This window comes from Scatophagus argus, chromosome 16 (assembly GCF_020382885.2).
Source record: "Scatophagus argus isolate fScaArg1 chromosome 16, fScaArg1.pri, whole genome shotgun sequence".
Lineage (NCBI taxonomy): Eukaryota > Metazoa > Chordata > Actinopteri > Scatophagidae > Scatophagus > Scatophagus argus.
In genome coordinates, this window is record NC_058508.1 from 3757924 (window position 1) to 3783211 (window position 25288).

The 25288-nt window shown below is 40.5% G+C and overlaps 2 protein-coding genes across 3 annotated transcripts in view; both read left to right on the top strand.

Annotated features, from left to right (window-relative positions):
• LOC124073464 (cytosolic phospholipase A2 zeta-like) overlaps window positions 1-25288 on the top strand; it is a 34806-nt gene that overhangs the window by 6801 nt on the left and 2717 nt on the right. Inside the window, exons 1-11 of one of the 2 annotated variants that reach the window (XM_046415712.1) lie at window positions 18265-18458; window positions 19989-20099; window positions 20882-21024; window positions 22496-22682; window positions 22786-22891; window positions 22995-23135; window positions 23346-23411; window positions 23545-23685; window positions 23925-24071; window positions 24184-24267; window positions 24863-25017. In XM_046415712.1, the coding sequence (XP_046271668.1) occupies window positions 18330-18458; window positions 19989-20099; window positions 20882-21024; window positions 22496-22682; window positions 22786-22891; window positions 22995-23135; window positions 23346-23411; window positions 23545-23685; window positions 23925-24071; window positions 24184-24267; window positions 24863-25017 (1410 nt within the window). In that variant the 5' untranslated portion in view covers window positions 18265-18329. Of the gene's footprint in view, window positions 1-18264; window positions 18459-19988; window positions 20100-20881; window positions 21025-22495; window positions 22683-22785; window positions 22892-22994; window positions 23136-23345; window positions 23412-23544; window positions 23686-23924; window positions 24072-24183; window positions 24268-24862; window positions 25018-25288 lie in introns of those variants that run through there. The other variant, XM_046415714.1, reaches the window with a different exon arrangement.
• LOC124073465 (cytosolic phospholipase A2 gamma-like) lies at window positions 5190-14494 on the top strand. The gene is given in 14 exon segments (XM_046415715.1): window positions 5190-5303; window positions 5851-5961; window positions 6771-6913; window positions 8641-8827; window positions 8931-9036; window positions 9140-9280; window positions 9480-9545; window positions 9678-9818; window positions 9992-10138; window positions 11049-11132; window positions 11460-11614; window positions 12317-12488; window positions 13823-14008; window positions 14302-14494. Coding segments are annotated over 14 exon segments (1797 nt in total). The 3' UTR covers window positions 14346-14494.

The following is a 25288-nucleotide window of genomic DNA, read 5'->3' on the forward strand; positions in this document are numbered from 1 at the left end:
AGACTCTTCCTGTAACACACTGATGGTTTATTTATCATCTCAAGGATTCATGTTATCAAATTATTAACATTATTTGCTTTTGTCACAAAGGATCAGTAAACTTGTTGAACTTTGTAGGCTGAAAAACTGATTCAAAAGCATGATCAAATGATGATCAAAAAATCAAAACAAATCTCCATCCAGCTATCTAATATATATATATTTGACAAATAACTGCTTATTACACAATACTAAGCATGAGAAATGGTAGTGATGTTCAAGAAATGTAGCTCTTCACCTCATGTACAATCACTAGTTATAAAAGCCCCTAACACAGTGGCAGCAGGTGACTGGAGCTTGAGCAGGTCCTCACTGTTTCCTACAGATGCAAAGGAGTTCAAATCAAAGATGGAGGAGTTCTCCACCTTCCACCGTCCCTTCAGTCAAGAGAAGATTGAGTTTTTGTTGGAGATAGCAAAAGCCAACATAAGGAACAACAAGGAAACTCTGCTGAGCGAGATGGACAAGGCTGCTGTCCGCCGACACAAAAGGCTGTCAGCAGCAGGGGGAGGTGGTAAGTGAGGCACAGAGAGAGAATGGAAAAGAATCAGAGATGGTCTTGAAGTCATGTCAATGTAGGTCAAAACTGAATCTCACATGTCTTTACAGCATAATCTGTGTGAGCTCACTGTGTCTGAGGAAACCATCTGTGTGAAAGGAGATGAAAATGGGTTTAATAACAAGAGTTTATGTAATATCTGTGTGTCAGTGTGTGTGTGTGTGTGTTTGAGACACAGAGAGATGTGGATAGCTGAGCAATATATAACTGACTTCTAACACATCCTCCTGTCTTTCCTTCTCCCTTCTAGGAAAGTGCCAGAACTCTGAATCTTGTCCTTCTGGTTTAGTGTGAACTAAAATCTGTGCTTTCATCCTGAACATAAGACACAGAGTTCACTGGAAATGGGTGGAAGATCCAGTCACAGGAAACACATAAACAGTCATGTCATATAATCATATTGTATGTCTGACACTATGAATAAATATCTATTACATATGTGACAGTATGTGTCTTTCTGAAGTAAAAACAAACAAAATAAACACTTACATGGTACAAAGTATGTGGACACCCGTTTTTCCCTGGTTTGGGTAAGATTCCTTCTCTTATCAATCCATCCACTTCCTGTTGCTTATCCGAGGTCAGGATGCTGTGGCAGCAGGCTAAGCAAGGTATTCTAAACCGTCCCTCTCACCTGCAACGTCTTCCAGCTCCTCCTGAGATCCTGAGGTGTTCTGAGCCTGAATGTAGTTTGGTCTTACACCTAAACAACGAACACTGAAATGCCGGGAGTTTAAAAAAACAAAACAAAAAACTTCAAACTTTATTTGTCAGTATATTTTTATATAAAGTGAAATTCTTCTCTGCATTCAATCACTGATTGAACACACACATGCAACATGCAGTGAAACACACAGGAGCAGTGGGCTGCCATGTCAGGGGGAGCACTTGGTGGGTCAGGTGCCTTGCTCAAGGGCACCTCAGCTGTCACTAATGAAGAGGGAGAGCGTTGGTTAATCACTCCAGCCCCACCCAAATATTTTCCTGCCGTTTTTCTGTGGTGTCTGTACAGTCTGGTGGACATAAGGAATGAACCAGTTTGTAAATACAGCTGGGTGATTGAAGACAATGACCAGCGGCTCTGCAGGTGAAGAGGCAGGAGGAGACAGAAGGTCAGCTCTGCCCTACACATCAACATACAGGAACAAACCAAAATACATAACGGAAAACCACAGAAGAACACAACAGTGAAGCTTTGGTAATGAAAAATATTTCAACACAAAGAACCAATCTGTAACTAAAATAACGATCAGAACTTTGGCTTTGTTATCCACTATAGTGAGTATCAGATTACCCAAGTCTTTCCTGGAACTTATGAGGAAGTTACAGATCCGTAAAATGACATTTCAACACATGAAGGTCTCAAATGCTTTCTCAATGCCATTGGCAGGAAATACATCCTGGTTCAGCTTAAAGACATTCCAAATGTCTACTTGTAGAATATAAATCCCATCTAGTTGCTAAAACCCTTAAATTCCCATAAATGTTAGTGTATCATTATCCTCCATACCATATCAGGGTCAGTCTGACTGAATGTATTCTGTACCTTTTGAATGAAGTAGCCCAAAGTTAACGCCAGAGGTCGCCACAATATCAACATGAGTGAGCTGCAGCGTCTTTAAATGGGTCAGCACGACTGAGCGTTCACCAAGGCCGTCTGCATACAGCACAGCTATCCACAGTTGTCATTGTATTTATGAGGATGAGTCAATGCCCTGGGTGATTAGTTTTATCTGTAAGAAAAGCCACATTATCACTGTTGACATTGTTTTCTTTTATAATTTGAATAAAATGACTGAATCAGACAGCGTTTACTTGTGTTGTTGCAGCCTACAACCTTTCATTATTCCAGTCTCTGTGGTTGAATGACTTTGTGACATTTGAAGCACTTTGCTTAGTTTCCCAATCATTTATTAACTTATGAAGTTTTTCCCCTTGCTGATAGCCTGTGTCTCATCAGATCATAAACTGGAATACTTGCAAGAAATGTTTTTTTTTTTTTTTTTTTTTTGCTCTACATAAATACAGTATCACAAATATGTTATCTCCCCTGTTGGTCCGTGCGCCCTCAGTGTGTTTTGCATTGTCAGCGAAGTTTAAGCTGTGTGTAGCATGTGTGTAGCGACAGCAACAATACCAGAAGTACATGAGATAACATTAATAATGGTAATAGCTGTACAGAGTAATAATGGAGTAATAGAAGTAATAGTAGTAATAGAATTAAAACATTAGCAATCGCAGTTTTCAAGCAGGACCGCAGCAGGAGGTCCAACCACGATCCATGGGAACCTGAGAGACAAGCACAAGGACTCCAGGGAAGAAGTTGAGTTAGTGATATGCATTAATGGGACATAAATGTGTGCAGAAGGAGAGGGAGAGGAAGAAAGAACTCAGTGTGTCATGGGAGGGCCCCCGGTAGTCTAAGCCTATAGCAGCATAACTAACTTTAAGTTTTGTCAAAAGGAAAGTTTTAAGTCTACTCTTAAACGTAGAGAGGGTGTCCGCCTCCCAGACCAAAACCGGAAGATGGTTCCACAGTAGAGGAGCTTGATAACTAAAGGCTCTGGTTCCCTTTTGAAGACTACAGGAACCACAAGTAACCCTGCATCTTGGAAAGGTAAAGATCTGGTGGGATAATAGAGGACTATCAACTCTTTAAGACATGATGGTGCCTGACCGTTCAGTGCTTTACATGTGAGAAGAAGACTCTAACGTGGATTTTACAGGCAGACAATGTAGAGAAGCCAGCACAGGAGAAATTTAATCTCTCATGCTGGTTCTTGTGAGTAGTCGTGCAGCAGCATTAGCTGGAGAGTCTTTAGAGACTTATTGGGGCAACCTGATAAAAGGGAGTTACAATAATCTAGCATGGAAATAATAAATGCATGGACTAATTTTTCTGCATCTTCCTGATTCAGAATGTGCCTAATTTTTGCAATATGGCAGAGGTGAAAGAATGCAGTCTTTGAAATGTGTGTTATGTGTGAGTTAAAGGACATATCCTGATCAAAATTAACTCCTAGATTCTTTACAGTGGAGCTTGAAGCTAAGGCTAAGCCATCCAACATTGCTATATCATTGGATAATTAGTTTCTAAGGTGTTTAGGACTCTTTCAGTGAACATTCTGCTGAAGGGCACATTATTTAAATCTCTACATAAGCGTTCCAGTGTCCGCATACTGATTAAAACAACAAGACATGCAATCAAGCAAATTTTGACCATCTTTAAATGAAACTTTGATTAGAAAATCATAAACATCATTGACAGTTGATATTGTTGTTCAGTGCTGTGCATGTACACACACTTAAAGAGCAGTTGCATGTTTGTCATGGCAGAGATGTTTTGGATTGGTGGGATTCTTTTGAGAAAATAAATCAAACCAATGATCAAGTCCTGTGGCTGACATTTTAATGCTAATTGGTCAGTTTTTCAGTTCAGTTTAGGTTTTAAGTGCTTCCTTTCACTTTATTTTTTCCATTTCCATTATTTTTTTCCCAGGTAGAAACACAGTTCTAGCCTCATACACCTACTGATTAACTCAAAAGGAAGTATCACACCACTCTGCACTTCCCCTCAGCTATACAGAGCATTTTACCTTCTTTCAGCTCATTCTTGTTTTATTTTTATGGCTGTTTTGATTCAGTCTCTCTTGATGCTCTCATCAACCTTCAGAAACAGAAAACAAATGACATAAGTTAAAGCTTAGCTGAAATTATTTGTCTTAAGTCTTAAGAAATATACTCTGCAATGATAACTGACATAGGAAGAGCATTCCTGAGCAAAGGAGTGGGAAGGGCTTGTTTCCCTGCAGAACATAACCTGGTACAAGGTGTGGCAAAGAGTCCATTGTCTGAGAAGTGCAGTGTGTGAGGGATGAAGGTGTGGTGGGGATTACAGAGGTGATTTTAAATGTCACATACAGCTTGACAGGCATTGATGCTATCCGCATTAACAATCTAATGATGTATTACTGACAATTTTAATAACTGATAATACCAACATACTTTTTCATAATTGCAGGGTAGAATATTTTTAGTTAAACCTGCAATGAGATTAATTACACAAGCACTGTTTATCTGATTTATCTGACAGTGATGAGTTTTGTCAGCACTGAGCCAACTTGTTTGGCAAGGTGTTTAACATAACAGATGTTCATTTATATGTGAGAGTCATGCTTTAAGTAAAGTAGCTGAGTACTTAAAGTATTAGCAGAGTTTGAACCTGCACAGGAAATTCATTACATTTCCAGTCCAACACCTCAACCTCTCATCATGCACAGCTTTAATGCCACATGGTACTAAAACATTGTTTCTTGTCTTTGATAAAAACAATCACTGTTAGGTAGATTGACATTAATAAAATGATTAAATGATCATGTGATTCAAACAATCATGTGATTGATCAGTAACACATCAGAAACACGACTCTGTATGTGTGTGTGTGTGTGTGTGTGTGTGTGTGTGAGTTTAGGTATATTGAAGATAAGAAATTATAAGATAAGATTTCCTTTATTGTCCCACAATGGGGAAATTCACATATATGAGGACTTGTATGATTTTCTTCTGGTATATTCCCTGGCATCGCTCCCATATGCAAAGTGGAAATACATGTTTCTCAGGATGATTAATTCTCCTGTTGCTGGTGATTTCAGGAGCACCTGTCAAAGCAGTGGACAACATGAAGAGAGCTGCAGCTGCTTCTGAGGTGAGAGATTCATGGTAAATTATTTAAACTGTACATTTGAACCAGAATGTGTGTACATTGACATTTAAGTTCACGAAATATGTGAAAAACAACAGCTTTATTATAAAGCATTATAGACATTAGTATATCAATGTCTATGTCCTTGTTTTTAGTTTGTGTGTGTTTCTATCTTCCTGCAAATCGTTCTCAGAACTGGAAATGTCGAAGTCAAATTCCTTGCACATGTTTCTTTAGTGAATGTTGTATGTACAATACTAATAATAGCATGACACATTTTACAAGTTTGATTCTACTCTGGGATGAATGTGGTGTGTTTTCTTTTTTTTGTTTTAGTTTACACAAAAAAATGCAAAAACAACAACAAAAAAAAGTTTCTTTACTGGGTAATTATTCTATTTCATTACTTGTTTTTGTCGTCCAAACTAGCGTTTTATCTTGATGATCCCATGGAAAGCTCTCTAAAAGGGTCCTATAAATAATATCTGTTTTTAATATTCACGTTATTTCTTATTGACTCTGAATCTGTCGACTGTACTTGACTCTCCAGAACACCACTCGTCATTCTCAGACTTTGTGTGCTGGTGAGCAGGAATATGTTCACCAGAGGAAACAAGTAGTTCTGGAGTCACTCAACAGCCTGGGAATCAACTGCACTGCTGTAAGAAAGAAACCTCTACATATACTGTATCTTATGTGATGACATTGATGTCATCATATGACATCAATGTCTGTCACCTCCATGACTTCTTATTGTGAGGGCTTTACAATCACCAGAACAGAGCAGAAACCAGTACCTCTTCAAGTCGTTTAATTTGACTTTTTGACAGTAAATATCCAGATATTTTTCCCAGATGTTGGTGGAGACGTTTAGGTCACCAACAGCATGATGCAAAATACATGTTAATGTTGCTTTCTAAGTAATTACATGTAATATGTTAACCAAATAAAATTATTTTTTAAACTATTTTAGGAATGTTTAGAGAGGAAGAAAAGATAAATTTAAAAAAGAGATGTTGACTTTTCTGGTGCACCTCAACCATATCAGTTTAATAATGCTGGAAATGACTGAGGGGAATAACAGAAGAAAAAAAACTGTCTATAAACTATCTATACAGAGGGACTAAGTGACAGCTTCCCCAAAGTGAAGCCAAAATATCTTGATCATCCCCTGGTGGCAGGTTCCGGTAGTTATTTTATGTAGTTTTGTGTAAGGGAGGAAACTTAATTATTCAGTCACTACTGTGCACACTCTGACTTCAAATGACGTCACCAGATCAAGATGGCAGCACTCGTGTGTGAGATATTTTGGCTTCACTTTTGCACAGTGGGAGGACGTAGACATGTCTTCTATCTTTATATGTCAATGCTTCAAACCACTGAGGATTGTGAGTGATTGCTACTTCTGCTACTGCTTTCACTATAACAACTATTAGTACAAATTTACCACGTCTCCATTTTTCCATCCAGGACTCTGTTCCCCACATTGCTATGTTGGGATCAGGTGGGGGTCAGAGGGCAGCTGTGGGTCTGGTGGGTTCCCTCTATCAGATGGAAAAAGAAGGTCTGTTGGACTCTCTGCTGTACCTGGGAGGAGTTTCTGGGTCAACATGGTAATAGTTATTACACACACATAAACAGGAGTGTATCATACAATGCAATGATGGCCAGACCAGGACACAGAGCAGAGCTGAGGTGGCTGTTGAATGGCCTTAGTCATTCAACACTGGGGGCAATTGGGGGCAGCCGTGGCCTAGAGGTTGGAGGAAAAATTTGGGTGTGGTGGAGTGATTAATGCGAAAAAATGCTCATTAGCCAGCTGATGTGCCCTTGAGCAAGGCACTTAACCCCCCAATATGCTCCCCGGGCACTTGATGCTGCCCACTGCTCCTGTGTGTGTTTCACTGCATGTATATCTCAAGGAAATTCAAACGAATGCAACTGGACTTAGTTATTTGTCTTTGAAGACGTTTCCGGACTCGGACTAGTCCCAGCCTAGTCAAGCAAGCATGAAGTGATGAAGCCTCTTGGATGAGAGGTGAAACGTCTTCAAAGACAAATAACTAAGTCCAGTTGCATTCGATTGAATTTCCTTGAGATAACCATGACCTGGATGAATGAGAATATTCACAGGCTTTCACTGCATGTAATTTGCCAGGTGTTGCATGTGTGTGTTCAACTAAGGATGGGATAAATGCAGTAGTCAAATTCAGTACGTGTATGTAAAAATATATATACTGTCAATAAAGTGATTCTTCTTCTTCTTCTTAGTCCCAACACTAAGGCCCCATGACCTGAGGCTTTGGTTAATTTGTGAGATGCTGCAAATACATCTGGGATTGAATAGCATGATATATGTATTAAATTCTGATGTTTACTGTGTGAGAGTCAGAAGAGACTTGAGCAGAGAAGAGTATGAAATTTCATACTCAGAACCAAACTAATGCAAACTGATCAGTTGAAAAGCAGCTTGTATCAAACACTGAATGTAGTTTGGACATTAGGAGCGGCTGTACTTTCAAGAATCTGGTAAATCCTGTTATCTCACAAGTTAATAATTTCATTATCTTTATTATTATATTTTTCATTATTTTGGGTTAATCATTTTGAAAACAAATGTATATGTTCCTGTGCAATAACAATATAATCATTGTCTTACATATATTTTGAGATAATGAGATCAAGCAAGACAACAAGAAGAGTCTGCAGCCATGCTAGGGGCTACCCTCTATTCCACAAGTCTTATTTAGGATTTTTCCCATCAGCCTCTGTAAAAATCCTGGATGAGTACCAGATGTTTCCTGTCCATATTCTACTCAAGCACTTGTAACCATGAGTTGAACCTTTTGCAGAAGTTAATGTCTGATATGTTAATAATTTAGCATACCAAAGCTCTCATTAGCATTTAGCAGTGCTGAAATGCAAGTACCTTTTATTATGATTTGGTTGTTCTCATATTCATGATAACCACCAAGCTCTCTTAGAAAGTCATTTTACTAATAAATTTTCTGCTGTATTTATTTACAGAGTCTGGGCACAGCCTCATTCATGTGTGGTGGCAAACCAGAATTATCCCTACGTGGACATTAGAAAGTACCAAACAATATATTTTGTATCAAAGCTCAATTTTTGGAAATTTATGTTCCTAGTTTAAGATGTGAGCATGCATACATTTGTGAATTTAACACCAAACAAAATTTACATGGAAATTCATCCGTTATTTTCCCAAATATTTTGGTGTGTTTTGGACCAACCCACCAGTTAGTTGCTTCCAAAAAATAATGCTCAGCTCTATCCATGATGTTTCTCTTGACCTGTGTGTGCCTGTTTTCTCCGATAGGTCCATGTCCTCCCTGTACAGCGACCCACAGTGGAGCACCAACATGGACAAAGCTGTGTCCAGGCTGTTAGAATCTGAGGTTGAGCTGGAAGAGGCTCTGGCCTGGTTGGGTGAGAGGGCCAAGGAGGAGCATTTCTCTCTCACAGATGTCTGGGGGGTCTTGACCTCTGCTGGGATCATGAAACAGGCAACAAACTTTCACACCTATTTTATCATATTTGAGTTACAACACATCCTATTATAAACATACTATATGCACTCATTCAGAGGAACATCTTGTGTTTCATCAGATGGACTTACGACGTCTTTCAGATGAGGCCAGCAGAAATGCCTCCAACCCTTACCCCATCTACTGCGCCATAGAGAAGCATTGCTTTTCATATGGCCCTACAGAAGGTACACACACATACATATGTACGTCACATTATTGCAGGTGGTACAGTGGTGTAAGTGAGTTACTGACTTGGGTTAAGTGTAAACTAGACTCTCTGTCTTTTAGGGAAATGGTTTGAGCTGAGCCCTCATGAGGCTGGTTTCACAGAGTTGGGGGTCTTTGTTGAAACGTCTCTCCTGGGCAGCAAATTCCAGGGTGGAGAGCTGCTGGAGAAGAAGCCAGAGATGGACATGGTCAAACTACAAGGTGTGTGCTCCCAAGTTGAGCAAGTTGTTTGATAGCAACAATGGAGTGGTGGCAAAAATGACTAAACACCTGGAAACCAATTTGAATTAAGTACCCACTAATGATTTGGTTATCAAATTACAAACATTAGTGTTCAGCAATACAGTAGGAGTTGTTGATCATACATTTTCAAACTTTGTGTGCGCGTGAAACTGTCCAGGTGTTCTTGGCAGTGTACTGGCTGATGAGGACATTATAAGAGACCTCATCCCTCCCTGGCTTAATGGTAAATACAGTTTGATGTTTTCATGTGCTGAACTTTGTTTTTAGAAGCTGCAAGGATAAATCTCTTGCTAAGGTGGAAAGCTTGTCATAAATTTATGGTTACATACTTGCTGTGTGTGTGTGTGTGTTTCAGTGGCCAGACTTGTAGACGCTGCTGCAGACGAGCCCCTCAGTGTATACAATACCCTACAAAAACTAGTAGCCCTGACCAGAGGCACTAGAAAGGATCCTCCAGCTTTGATGGAACTGGACAAGTTGCAGAACGTACTGGAAGGTAAATGATAATGAACCAGCTCAGATAAGTTAGTACAAATCTAACCTCTAAATTAAATCCATTCTTTTGTAGTTGCAAGCAACCTACCAACCATTTGTCTGTAATTAAAAAATGACTCATGAAACATCTGATTCAAAATGCCACAGTGTCCATGAGATACTTATCTTTTGCAGACAAGGTAAATCAAATTGTGCCTGCGCAGTGGCAGTCAAGGAGTTCAGAGGAAAGAAGAAGTCTTTCTCAGCACTGGAGTTGTGAGCTGCTGGCGGTAGTAGAGACCTGGAGCCAAAATCTGGAGGACGGAGCTTTCAAAACGCACAGTCAGTGTATAGTAGATAATTCAATTCAATTCAATTCAATTCAGTTTATTTATGTAGCGCCAATTCACAACAAAAGTTATCTCATGACACTTTCCAATTAGAGCAGGTCTAGACCAGACTCTTTAATTAAATTGTAATACAGAGAACCCAACATTCCCCCTTGGGCAAGCACTTGGCAATAATGGCGAGGAAAAACTGCCTTTTAGAAGGCAGAAACCTCGGATCCGACCCTGGCTCAAGATGAGTGGCCATCTGCCTTGACCGGTTGGGTTGAGAGAGAGAGAGAGAGAGAGAGACAAGGAGAGAGAGGGAGAGGGGGGTGGGGCGTCAGAGATGCATAGCAGCAATAATAATACTAGAAACACTGGAACTGTAGATAATGATAATGAAGTATACAGGAGGTACTACGGTGATTATGATAGCAGTATTAGTAACAGTAATAATGGTAGTAGTTGTACAGAGTAGTAACAGAATTAAAATAGATTATAACTAAACAGTAGTAATCGCAGTGAGTTTCGAGCAGGACCGCAGCAGGAGGTCCAACCACGATCCATGGGAGCCTGAGAGATGAGAAAGCACAAGGACTTCAGGGAAGAAGTTGAGTTAGTGATATGCATTAATGGGACATAAATGTGTGCAGAAGAAGAGGGAGAGGAAGAAAGAGCTCAGTGTGTCATGGGAGGACTCGCGGCAGTCTAAGTCTATAGCAGCATAACTAGAGGCCGGCCTAACTATAAGCATCTTTCTGACTCAGAATGTGCCTAATTTTTGCAACATTGCGGAGGTGAAAGAATGCAGCCAGAATGCACAATGTTGCAGAGAAACAAACAAAACCTGTTTAATTTCAATGTGCTGTAAACATGTTTGTGTGTTTCTTTTCAATGACCAACCCCCACCCCCCCACCCCCAGTCTGCATACTTCTTCAGCAAATCCTTCCTCTGATTGCAAAATGGGAATGGGGAACTACTGCAAACTTCCTCTACCAATACCAAGGTGAGAAGTCATCAGCAATAATTTAAATTTTTATGATATGTTTTTAGAGTTTGAATATTTTGAATGATGCGCTTTTTCAGTTGCGAATTAGACGATCCTCTCTGTGTGGTAAATATGGATCTACCTGAAGCTAACTTAGTTTAAACAGACAACAAGAGGAAACAGCTGGCCTGGCTCTGTCCAAAAGTAACAAAAAAATTCTGCAATCCAGCAAACAGAAACACTGCAGCCCTATAATGGACAATTAGTTGAAAAAGTAAGTAAAAAGTAAAGTAAGTTAAAAACAACTTTTGTTGAACTTTGCTCTGTTGTTCTGCTGCTGGGCAGATGCTATGGTACCACCTAGCCTCTCCTCCAAAGAGAGAATTCACCTGATAGATGCTGGGCTGCTGATTAATGTAGCCTACCCTTCATTTCTGGGAGACAAGAGGGACATCGACCTCATCATCGCACCAGAGTACAGTGCTGGAAACATGTTTGAGGTACTGTAAAGTGTGTTTCATTCTGACTGAACACTGGATGGAAACTAATGCCTGCAGAACAGCACTAATATCATATACGGGCTATTAACAGCAAGCCAGTGAATCAAGTACTAAGGTAATATTACTTACACAACAGACCAATTGTGTTACAGCTTGTGGTTTTCATTATCTAAGGTAATTTATTCAACAGGACTCAATGCAACTGAGTCTAAGGTTCACTGTGGCTGTTTTAATATGCAACACCCTGCTAAATACCACCTTAATAACGTCTGTGCTCTGTTCTTCCACACACTGGCTGTGGCCATAGACTGTGCAGCTAAAGCAAACTTTCCATTAACCTCCAGCCACATTCTGTGTTGTGGAGGTTTAAACTCAATAAAAGATTGCCTGTCCCCTTCAGTTTCTGCAAACTTCATTTATTCTGAGGTACAAATGGAACCCTTCAATGTAAATGAGTTATATTTCTTATTTTGATTAGACTGTTTTTATTTCAGCTTTGTATACATGTAATTTAACTGACATACATACGTACTTTTAATTAATCTAGCCATTAATTACAACCTATAAACCATGTGTTAAAGCATGCTGTTAAAGCATCCATGCCTACCTGCCCCTGTCTAACTTGTGACAGACAGGATCATGCTTATGTTGCACGAAAATTGTAAAACCTGAAACAATGTTCGCTTACTGCTCCCTTCACAGACCCTGACTCTTGCCAGGGACTACGCAGCCGAGGTTAACAAGCCTTTCCCAGAGATAGGCGACATAATCTTGGAGGACAGAGACTGGCCAAAGGACTGCTACGTGTTCGAGGGAAAAGAGAAGGAGCCCACGATCGTTTACATGCCGCTTTTCAACAGACAAAACTGCAAAGGTTACACCCGAGTTTGTTTTGTGGCTTAACTTCTTGGCTTTCCTTCTCTTCAGTCTGGTCTAATCCCCAGACTGTCAAATACCGCTATTTTGTAGTTTCTTAGTTCCATCCACACGCAGAAAGATGAGACGTACTGGAGTTTAATAATTCAGTTCAATTCAATTTATTTACATAGCGCCGAATCACAACAACAGTTATCCCATGACACTTTCCAATTAGAGCAAATCTAGACCAAATTCTTCTTTCATAAAATTAAGTTAGTGTATAACTAGCTCATAAATAGCTTACCTTCCCAGAGAAAATGAAATTTCAAAATAAGATCTCTTTTTTGTCTGAAATAATCACAGCTGGAGTCAAAATAAGGCTTATAAATGAGCCTAAACAGTCAGTGACCAAATTTATGTTTCAACTCTGTGCGTTTTATCTGTTCTGAGATGCCTCACTTCAATCAAAAAGTGTAAAAACAAGATTTACATAAAAACTCCAGAACATTATTTGAAGAGGAGATGCTCTGCTGGACCTACTGGTGGTGTTAGAGGAAGGGTCATGGGCTCACCAAAATTGCTCTCTTAACCTAATGTGCATGTTTTTGGGACTGTGGGAGGAAGCCGGAGTCCTCGGAGAAAACCCATGCAGGGAAATGCCATACAGAAGTGCACAGACCCTCGAACCCAGAACCCTCTTGCTGTGAGGTGACAGTGCTAACCACTGCACCTCCCAGATCCAGTTGTACTTTATTTATTCAGAACCTTTTGTGCAAAATTGCAAAGGTGCTTGTGTTCCAGAAGTAGTAAGTAGTAAAAACTTGAAGAACCCAGATTGGTGGCTCCGTACTGTAGCTGGGTCACCTCTGGTTTAGTTTGGCTCGTTGCTGGTAACTAGCTGGACCAGACAGAGCATGGCAGAAAGGAGAGGACAGGAGGGAGAGTGAAAACTTCAAACTTGGACTTTTTTTTTTACATACAAAAGAGCTGCGCAATACAACTTACACTCTTCCCTTAGTGCATAACAGTCTCTCTCAGCAAGCAACATTTGTGGCGCCATCATCACTGTGTTACTGTAGGAAACCGCTTCCTGCAACAGTCGTTTATGTCACACACAGGGCTGCCACCCCCTAAGGGGAAAGGCTCATCCTGTAACACACTGATGATTTATTTATCATCTCAAGGATTCATGTTATCAAATTATTAACATTATTTGCTTTTGTCACAAAGGATCAAGAAAGTTAAAGAAATGTAGCTCTTCACCTCATGTACAATCACTAATTATAAAAGCCCCTAACACAGTGGCAGCAGGTGACTGGAGCTTGAGCAGGTCCTCACTGTTTCCTACAGATGCAGAGGAGTTCAAATCAAAGATGGAGGAGTTCTCCACCTTCCAGCGTCCCTTCAGCCAAGAGAAGATTGAGTTTTTGTTGGAGATAGCAAAAGCCAACATAAGGAACAACAAGGAAACTCTGCTGAGGGAGATGGACAAGGCTGCTGTCCGCCGACACAAAAGGCTGTCAGCAGGGAGAGGTGGTAAGTGAGGCACAGAGAGAGAATGGAAAAGAATCAGAGATGATCTTGAAGTCATGACAATGTAGGTCAAAACTGAATCTCACATGTCTTTACAGCATAATCTGTGTGAGCTCACTGTGTCTGAGGAAACCATCTGTGTGAAAGGAGATGAAAATGGGTTTAATAACAAGAGTTTATGTAATATCTGTGTGTCAGTGTGTGTGTGTGTTTTTGAGACACAGAGAGATGTGGATAGCTGAGTAATATATAACTGACTTCTAACATGTCCTCCTGTCTTTCCTTCTCCCTTCTAGGAAAGCACAAGATCTTTGAATCTTGTCTTTTTGGTTTAGTGTGAACTAAAATCTGTGCTTTCATCATGAACATAAGACACACAGTTCACTGGAAATGGGTGGAAGATCCAGTCACAGGAAACACATAAACAGTCATGTCATATAATCATATTGTATGTCTGACACTATGAATAAATATCTATTACATATGTGACAGTATGTGTCTTAGTTTTATTGAAGTAAAAACAAAACAAAACAAAAAACAGTATGTGGACACCCGATTTTCTAAAGTGTCCCTCTCGCCTGCAACGTATTGCAGCTCCTATATATATACTCACACACATATAAAATATATAATAACAGTAATAATTTTATCATTCACAGCAAGTCACAATTAAACGTGTGTCAATCAGCTTTTTGCACAGAGAGACACGGAGGACCACACCAGTAACTGCACACTCGTAACTGAGATGATTGAATTCAAGCCACACTTCAAATCCAAGTACTTTGGTCATGATCCTTCATGGCCGGGGATGTGCACACACACACACACAACCAAGCAAATCACTCAGTGGTGCTTTACACATTCACAGGCTGACTAAAACACAGTGTGAATATAAATAGTTGATGAATATCACTGTCAATATGTCATAGTACTCATACAGTTTGGCCGAGGCGACCATCCATTTAGTCAGATGCACACAGTGATTTCCACAGTGGGATGAGTCAAGACTTCCTACTCATCACTGCTGAAGCTTCCAGCCTTAGTTCCTGAACAGAACGCCACAGTTTGGACCACTGACGTTGATATCTTCGTTGATATATCGGGGCAGTCGTGGATCCCTTGAGCAAGGTACCTAACCCCCACTGCTCCCCGGGCGCTGCACGCGGTCGCCCACTGCCCCGGGTTTGCTGTGTGTGTGTGCACGTCACTTGGGTGGGTTAAATGCAGAGAACAAATTTCGTTGGAGTGAGTTCCCTCCAATGACAAAATATGTCACTGAAAACTGATCTTCATACAAAAATGTGGATATCAAGAGAACAGCTATAATGCCATCTCTTGATAAGTGACAACTCTATTTCAACAATAGACAAAACAAAACTCATTCAGTGCTAAGCCTTAAATTGAGGGGGGGAGCCATAAATTAACCATTGCTATAAATGATCAAAAAAGTCAGATGGAACACTTATATGGTATACTTTAAGACACAATGACTAATCACACGACACCCAAACATCATATAATCTCTCACCTTTTCACATTTCACTTTCTAAGCAGCACTCCAGCCATTTAGTACAACACCTCCAAAACGTTAAGGCATTTGCAAATGAAAATGAAAAAGAAACTGAAGCTGACTTTTGTCTTAAGTGGTCTAGAGGCCTCTTTAGACTACTTCTACAATTTCCATTATACACACATAATATCATAAATTTTGGTCTTCCCAACCTTGGAGGGGCCCACATCTTTTAAGCTCTAAATACTCTTTTATTTCATCCTGCATAGCTGCTAAGTGATGATGTCATCAGGATTCACTGACATCATTCAGGTCATTTTCCCACTCATATAGGATTCAGACAAAGTGTTCACACTTAGCTTGGCTGCTTAATTTACAGTATTACAACATAAAAATCTCCTGTGAATCAAAAAGCATATTTCCCCTAGTCCACCATTACAACAGGGACATTCATAAAAATGCTGGCGGGACTGATCATGTTACAAAGTCAACTATCATTCTATGTATCATGAACTTTTCTATGTTCGTGATTCATAGAGTTCATGGAATCTATGGAGCTTTTATATATGCTAATCTCAAGTGTAAAGTCAATGGGCCAAGCAAGAGTGTGCGGTTTAAGTCACTAATGATACATGTCCAGGGGGAACCACAAAGCAGAGCTTGTCCCCAAAGGTAGAAAACTTTTTAACCCATGTGTTTGGTGAGCAATTTTCATTCAAGTGACAGGTCGTCATCTTTGGGTCCAGTATTCTACAGTTCCTGTAAAATGTCCATACTCCAGGGCTATAGAGGACCTCAGGTTTCAGTTTTCACAGGTTGTGTATACCTCGTCTTGTCTTGTTTTCCTCTGTTTATCTGAGTCCGGGTTGCGGGGGCACCTGCCTCAGCAGGGAAGCCCAGACTGTTCTCTCCCCGGCCACTTCCACAAGCTCATCTGGGGGGGGGGGGGGGGGGGGGGATACCAAGGCATTCCAAAACCCTTCATGATGTCCAGACCCAAAACAGACCTGAAAAAACTCCCCAGGGAGACGTCTGGGAGGCATCCTAGGGAGGTGCCAGAACCTTCTCAATTGGCTCCTGTTCTATGTGAAGGAGCAGAAGCTCTACTCTAAGAGAGATGGAATCCTAAGGCCACAAAACCTGACATCCTAGAAATTTTGTCCATAAAGATTATGAACAGAACAGGCGACAAAGGGCAACCCTGATAGAGTCCAATCCTAACTGGAAACAAGTCTGACTTGTTGCTGGCAATGCAAACAGAGATCTCACCCCGGCAATACAGAGGTTAGATGGCCCATAACAATGGACCATCCACTTCATATTCACGGAGAAGCCCCCAAAGGATACCCAGAGGGACTCGGTCGTAAGCCTTTTTCAGGCTCACAAAACTCATGTGGACTTGTTGGGCAAACTCTCATGACCCCTCCAGCACCCTTGTGAGGATGCGGAGCTTTTCCAGTGTTCCATGACCGGGACAATCACATTGTTCCTCTTGGATGCAAATTTTGACAAATGGACAGACTCTCCTTTCCAGCACCCAGACTTTCCCGGGGAGGTTGAGGAGTGTGTTTCCTCTATAGTGAAAACACACCCTCTGGTCCCCATTTTTGAAAAGGGGGACTACCATCCCAGTTTGCCACTCCAAGGGCACTGTCCCTGATGACCATGTAATGTTGCAGAGGTGCGTCAGCCATGACAGCCAAACAACATCCAGAGCCTTGAGGTACCCAGGAGAGATCTCATCCACCTCCGGGGTGCCACCGTTGCAGAATTGTTTAACTGCCTCAGCGACTTCTGCCCAGCTGATCCCCTGGGGATGAATAAAGTGTCTATCTAATTAAAGAAATCCTCAAAGATCATATTCCTTCCACTGTCTGACTATATCCTTCAAGCCAGCCATTAAACCAGTCCACAACAGTCCCTTGGTTCACTGTGGCACCACCACCTCCCCCTCCACGAACGGTCAGTGACCATCCAGTGTATACCGTGCATCACCTGATCCACTCTCATCGGCGTGGTAGAGCTTTCCAGTACCTTGTGGACTTGGAGGGTTACGGTCCTGATGAGAGATCCTGGGTTCCTGCTCACCAAATTGTGGACCTCAACCTCGTGGCCAATTTTCATAAGCAACACACAGCCAGCCAATGAGTCTTCCCGTTGAATGGCCCGCGTCTTGCCCCCACCTGTCCAGGATGTTGAGGACCGTTCTATGGGGGAGATGTCGGATGTCGGGGAACCTGCATGGGAAATCTTCATTAGATTCCCTATTAGATGATTAGTCCAACACCTCAATCTCTCATCATTCACAGCTCTCAAGCCTCATGGTACTTGTTTTTCTTCTTGTTTTGATTAAAACAATCACTGTTAGGTAGATTGACATACATAAGACAATTAAATGATCATGTGATTTAAATAATCATGTAATTCATATGATCATGTGATTGATCAGACATCAGGACAGAAGCAGGCCTGCAAAGCTCGGAGAACTCAACATCATCCTCTGGAGAGAGAGAGAGAGAGAGAGAGAGAGAGCATTTTGAGAAGACAAAATGTGTGAGATTGTTTAGGGTTTCATTTATGCTCCTTGAATAAGAGCTCTGGCACTTCTTCTTTGTTGCTTGTTTTTCAGTCTGGTTGGAATTTGACGTTGGGTACGTGTTGTGAAATTCTGACTGCAACCTACAACATATTGTCGAAATCAACAAGTTTGTACCTGAATATGTGCATGTTAGACTTTGGACAGTGTGTGTGTGTGAGTGAGAGAGAGAGAGAGTTTAGGTACATCTGAGAGCTTGCGTAATTTAGTTGTGGTACATGCCATGTCTCAAAATGCATAGTGGAAATACGCGCATTTCAGCCTCAGTGATTTGCATTTGGCTGGTGATTTCAGGAGCACCTGTCAAAGCAGTGGACAATATGAAGGGAGCTGCAGCTGCTTCTGAGGTGAGAGATTCATGGCAAATGATTTAAATTGCACATTCATAGCAGAATATATGTAATTCACTGTTTCTCTCATGACTTTTGAAAATCAGTTCCAGCTACTGTGATACTGCATGTGTCTGTGTGTATTTATCTATAAGGTAGTACAGAAGCAGATTAACCAAAAAAAAAAAAAAAAAAAAAAAAAAAAAGTAATTTATCTTTTGACTACTCTGCTCATGGCAACAAGTAGGAACCGTAGTGGTATTGCTCATATCATGGAAAATGTTAAAAAGTACATTTGCACATAATGTGAAGGAGTGTGGGACTCCGGTTAATTGGGTTCTGACTGAGTGGAAAGGGAAAGATACTGGACTGTGCTTCTAAATCAGTTGCTCTCCCTTTATTGTCATCCTCTTGGTACAGGTTTTCAGTGTGAATGGGTTTATACGTGTATGTTAGAGTGTGAGTGTGGTCTCTACAAAAGAGAATAAATAAAATGCAGATTATTAACTGAAATGACTATACTTGCAATCAAGCATATTCTATTAGAATTATAGCCACTAGGCGGTAGCAGACCACAAATGAAATAGTACACAAGTTTACGTTATGTAATCAAACGAACAACGATTAAGCAACAGTTCCAGTCAATACAAACTCAAAGGCAGTTGCAGAGAACACTAACGGCACTCTCTACATGAGAGCGTAAATGTTATGTAAAATTACAGATGCGAGTGACACAGCAACAGTAGCAAGCTATGTTCTAAGTTAGCTTCCTTAGCAATCTCCCAGTTACGTACTGAACTAAAACAATCGCAGCACACAAACGGCCTAAACAGTACAACATATTAGGTCTTTCAGATAATAATAATAATAGCAGAACATATGTTGGCATTTACGCACAGGTACACACAAGGCATAAAGTATAATGTAGTCGTGAGAAACGGCAGCACAACTTTAGGAGGGAATTGCGATTGGGGAAAAAAACAAGTCCATTAATAATGACGTCACAGGTCATAGTCATTTCACATGGCTTTCTAACACATAAATTCACTAAATATATGAAAAACAACAGGTGCATTAAAAGACACCACAGGCATGAGTCTATCAAAGCATTTTTGTCCGTGTTTTAGCTGTGTGTCTGTTTCTATCTTCCCGTAACCTGTTCTTGGAACTACATGTGACATTTTGAGCAACTTCTTGTACACATACAAATACTTGACCAATAAAGCTGATTCTAATTTAGTGAATGTTGTATGTACAATACGAATAATAGTGTGACACATTTCAAAGTTTGAGCTAGATTCTACTCTGAGATGAATGCAGTGTTTTATTCTTAGTTTATTCAAAAACAAACAAATAAAAACAAACAACATATTTCTTTATTGGGAATATTATTCTATTTTATTCCCTATTTTTGTGGTCCAAACTAGCATTTTATCTTGATGATCCCATGTAAAGTTCTCTAAAAGTGTCTTATAAATTATATCTGTTTTCAATATTCGCTTTATTTCTTATTGACTCTGAATCTGTCGACTCTACTTGACTCTCCAGAAAACCACCCGTCATTCTCAGACTTTGTGTGCTGGTGAGCAGGAATATGTTCACCAGAGGAAACAAGTAGTTCTGGAGTCACTCAACAGCCTGGGAATCAACTGCACTGCTGTAAGAAAGAAACCTCTACATATACTGTATCTTATGTGATGGCCTATCATCATATGACATCAATGTCTGTCACCTCCATGACTTCTTATTGTGAGGGCTTTACAATCACCAGAACAGAGCAGAAACCAGTACCTCTTCAAGTCGTTTAATTTGACTTTTTGACAGTAAATATCCAGATATTTTTTCCAGATGTTGGTGGAGATGTTTAAAAAAGATTAGATTTAAAAAAGAGACATTTACTTTTCTTGTGCACCTCAATCATATCAAATTAATAATGTTGAAAATCACTGAGGGGAACAAGGAGAAAAAACAGATCAGCAACTTCAAACCACTGACTGTCTGTAAAGATGGACTTCATGACAGCTTCCCAAAAATGAACCCAAAATGTCTTGATCGCCCGCTGATGGCTCGTTCCGGTGACAGTCATAAATCCCTCTCCCTCCATGTCAGCAGATGTCACATGGGATAATTTTTTCCCAAAGATGGTTACTGTTATTTTAGGCAGTTTTGTGTAAGGGAGGAAATTCAATCCTGCAACCACAATTGCCTGATCACTGTGCACACTCCAGCTTCAAATGACATCACCAGAGCAAGATGGCAGCACTCATATCGGCAGTATTTTGGCTTTACTTTTGCACAGTGGGAGGACGTAGACACGTCTTCTATCTATATATGTCAATGCTTCAAACCGCTGAGGATTGTGAGTGATTGCTATTACTACTACTGCTTTCACTATAACAACTACTAATACAAATTAACCACGTCTCCATTTTTCCATCCAGGACTCTGTTCCCCACATTGCTATGATGGCATCGGGTGGGGGTCAGAGGGCAGCTGTGAGTCTGGTGGGTTCCCTCTATCAGATGGAAAAAGAAGGTCTGTTGGACTCTCTGCTGTACCTGGGAGGAGTTTCTGGGTCAACATGGTAATAGTTATTACACACACATAAACAGGAGTGTATCATACAATGCAACAATGGCCAGACCAGGACACAGAGCAGACCTGAGTGAGGTGGCTGTTGAATGACCTCAGGCCCAACACTAAGGCCCCATCCTTTGTGAGATGCTGCAAATACATCTGTAAAAAAAAAACCAAAAAACAATTATGGGATTAAATTGCATGATATATGTATTAAATAGTGATGTTTACTCGACAAGCTTTCTGTTTTATTGAGTGTGAGAGTCAGGAGAGACTTGAGCAGAGACATTTCATGCTTAGAACTGAAATAATGCAGCTGATCAACTGGATAGCAGCTTGTATACTCTTAGAATATTACTCATGATCAAACACTGCATTTGCATGAACACTGATGTAGTTTGGAAGCTAGGAGTGGTTGTAGTTTCAGTAATCTGTTTAATCCTCTCATCTTTAGTCACAAGTTAATTATTTCATTATTCTGATTTAATCATTTTGAAAACAAATGTATATGTTCCTGTGTGAATAATATGACCATCCTGTTACATATATCTTGAGATGACAAGAGGAATCAGAATCAGAATCAGAATTCCTTTATTTGTCCCCTAAGGGAAAGTCTTTAGTCTGCAGCTGTGTCAGGCTGTTCTTCGCTACAGCTTTGCTTTTAGCTAAATCGTCACATCAGCATGTTAACATACTCACGATGACAGTGTTAACATGCTGATGTTTAGATAGCTCAAGCACTGCGTCACCTCTGGGCTACCCTCTGTTCCACTAATTGTGTAATTCAGTCTCTAATTTAGGATTTCTCCCACCGGCCTCATAAAAAAAAGCTAGATGTGCTCCAGATGTTTCCTGTCCATATTCTACTCCACTCCTTGTTTTCATTTTCATGATAAGTATGAAGCTCTTTTAGAAAGTCATGTTTTTATTTATTAGGTTAATTGGCTACTCTAAATTGCCCCTAGGTGTGAGTGTGAGAGTGTGTGGTTGTTTGTCTTTGTGTGTTCGCCCTGTGATTGACTGGTGACCAGTCCAGGGTGTAACCCGCCTCTCGCCCGTAGTCAGCTGGGATAGGCTCCAGCTCCCCCGTGACCCTGACGGATAAGCGGTATAGAAAATGGAGGGATGGATGGATGTTTTTATTTAATAATTTCTGCTGTCTAAAAATGTCTGTACCGTTCAACTCCCTCATGGCCACCGACCACAGAAATATTAACCATCCCTATGTAGACATTAGAAATGATTACACAATATAGTTCTTTTCAAGGCTGGGTTTTTTAAATTTATGTTCTTAGCTTAGTATATTTGCAAAGTAACATTTGTGAATTTAACACTAAACAACATAAACATGGCAGTTGATCCAATATTTCCCCTAATATTTTAGCCTATTTTGGACCAACCCATCAGTGAGTTGCTTACAGAAAATATTTCTCAGTTCTATCCATGATGTTTCTCTTCACTTATGTTTTCTCCAATAGGTCCATGTCCTCCCTGTACAGCGACCCACAGTGGAGCACCAACATGGACAAAGCTGTGTCCAGGCTGTCAGGACCTGGGGTTGAGCTGGAAGAGGCTCTGGCCTGGTTGGGTGAGAGGGCCAAGGAGGAGCATTTCTCTCTCACAGATGTCTGGGGGGTCTTGACCTCTGCTGGGATCATGAAACAGGCAACAAACTTTCACACCTATTTTATCATATTTGAGTTACAACACATCCTATTATAAACATACTATATGCACTCATTCAGAGGAACATCTTGTGTTTCATCAGATGGACTTACGACGTCTTTCAGATGAGGCCAGCAGAAATGCCTCCAACCCTTACCCCATCTACTGCGCCATAGAGAAGCATTGCTTTTCATATGGCCCTACAGAAGGTACACACACATACATATGTACGTCACATTATTGCAGGTGGTACAGTGGTGTAAGTGAGTTACTGACTTGGGTTAAGTGTAAACTAGACGCTCTGTCTTTTAGGGAAATGGTTTGAGCTCAGCCCTCACGAGGCTGGTTTCACAGAGTTGGGGGTCTTTGTTGAAACGTCTCTCCTGGGCAGCAAATTCCAGGGTGGAGAGCTGCTGGAGAAGAAGCCAGAGATGGACATGGTCAAACTACAAGGTGTGTGCTCCCAAGTTAAGCAAGTCGTTTGTTGTCATCATTATAAAGTGATGTGTCAGTGTTGGGTTTTCAACTTGTTCTGCTGTACTGCCAGTTTAGTAGCATTAATGGGTTTATACTTTGGTGAAAGTGGACAGTGGAAAATACAGTAGGATTTGTTGATCATGCATTGTCAAACTGAGTGTGCATGTGTGTGTTGAAACCATGTAGGTGTTCTTGCCAGTGCATTGGCTCATGAGAACACTATCAGAGATCTCATCCCTCCCTGGCTTAAGGGTAATTCCAAGTTGACATTTTCATGTACTAAACTTGTTTTTAGAAGCTGCAGGGAAAAATCTGTTGTTGAGGTGGAAAGCTAGTGGTTACTCTACAGTTACATGCTTGCTGTGTGTGTGTGGGTGTGTTTCAGTGCCTGAACATGTAGACGCTGCTGCAGAAGAGTACCTCCGTGTATACAATGCCCTTCATAAACTAGTAGTCCTGACCAGAAGCACTAGAAATGATCCCTCTGCTTTGTCTGAGCTGGACAAGCTGCAGAAAATACTAGAAGGTAAATGATGATGATCCTGTTCAGATGGGTTACTATAAAACTGACCTCTTTCCAGCACTATTCATTAAATCCACTTGTTTATTAGCAGTTGCAAGCTTATTCATAAGGATGTATCTGCTGATAATGACAACTGACAATGTTTCAATTTTCCTCTCAATTCAGTTCACTTTTTGAATAATGACTCCCCAAATGTCTGATTTAAAATGCCAGAGTGTCCAAAAGATTCTTATCCTTTGCAGACAAAGTAAATCATAATGAGTCTGCATGGTGGGAGTCAAAGAGTTCAGAGGAAAGAAGAAATCTTTCTCAGCAGTGGAGTTCTGAGCTGCTGGCGGTAGTAGAGACCTGGAGCCAAAATCTGGAGGACGGAGCTTTCAAAACACATGGTCAGTGTGTGGCTAAAAAATGGCCAGACTGTACAATGTTGTAGACAAACAAACCAATTTTATTTAAATGTGTTGTAAACATGTTTGGGTGTTTCTTTTCGACCCCCCCCAGTCTCCCTGTTTCTTAAGCGAATCCTTCCTCTGATTGTGAAATGGGAATGGGGAACTACTGCAAACTTCCTCTACCAATACCAAGGTGAGAAATCAAACCTCATAAACTTAATAATAATAATAATAATTTCCATTTTCATTATATATTTTTAGAGTTTGAATATTTTGCTTGCTGGGAATTTGAGGATCCTGTCTGTGTGGTAAATATGGATCTTGTTAAGGTTACAAAAAGTGGACCCTCAAAGCAGAACACTAGTTAGGTAAAAACAGTAATGTTACCGAGTCTCTCAGGGGAGACACTATTTACTTCAGGAAGTTCTAGATAATACCAATTTTCAAACACTAATGAAGTCCTGCTACCGCACTTGGCAGTGCATGTGAACATAGGCAAATATTTCTCCCTGGAGTTGGTAGAGACCAAAAATAGAGCTAAAAGGAGAGTGAATATGGAGTTATATTCATCAGGTGGACACAACAAGCGATGATTTTGCTCCATCTGCTTCATAAATGTTTGCACTTTGAGAGACACATTTCTATAATCCAGGATGACCTTCAAGGTGGTATATGGATTGCATAGCAATGGACAAATTCAATTAAATATGGGAGTAAGTAAGTAAAAAAATAAAATAATTTAAAACAACTTTGCTTGAACTGTGCTCTTTTGTTTTGCTGCTGGACAGATGCTATGGTACCACCTTGCCTCCGCTCCAAAGACAGAATTCACCTGATAGATGCTGGGCTGCTGATTAATGTAGCCTACCCTTCATTTCTGGGAGACAAGAGGGACATCGACCTCATCATCGCACCAGAGTACAGTGCTGGAAACATGTTTGAGGTACTGTAAAGTGTGTTTCATTCTGACTGAACACTGGATGGAAACTAATGCCTGCAGAACAGCACTAATATCATATATGGGCTATTAACAGCAAGCCAGTGAATCAAGTACTAAGGTAATATTACTTACACAACAGAGCAATTGTGTTACAGCTTGTGGTTTTCATTATCTAAGGTAATTTATTCAACAGGACTCAATGCAACTGAGTCTAAGGTTCACTGTGGCTGTTTTAATATGCAACACCCTGCTAAATACCACCTTAATAACGTCT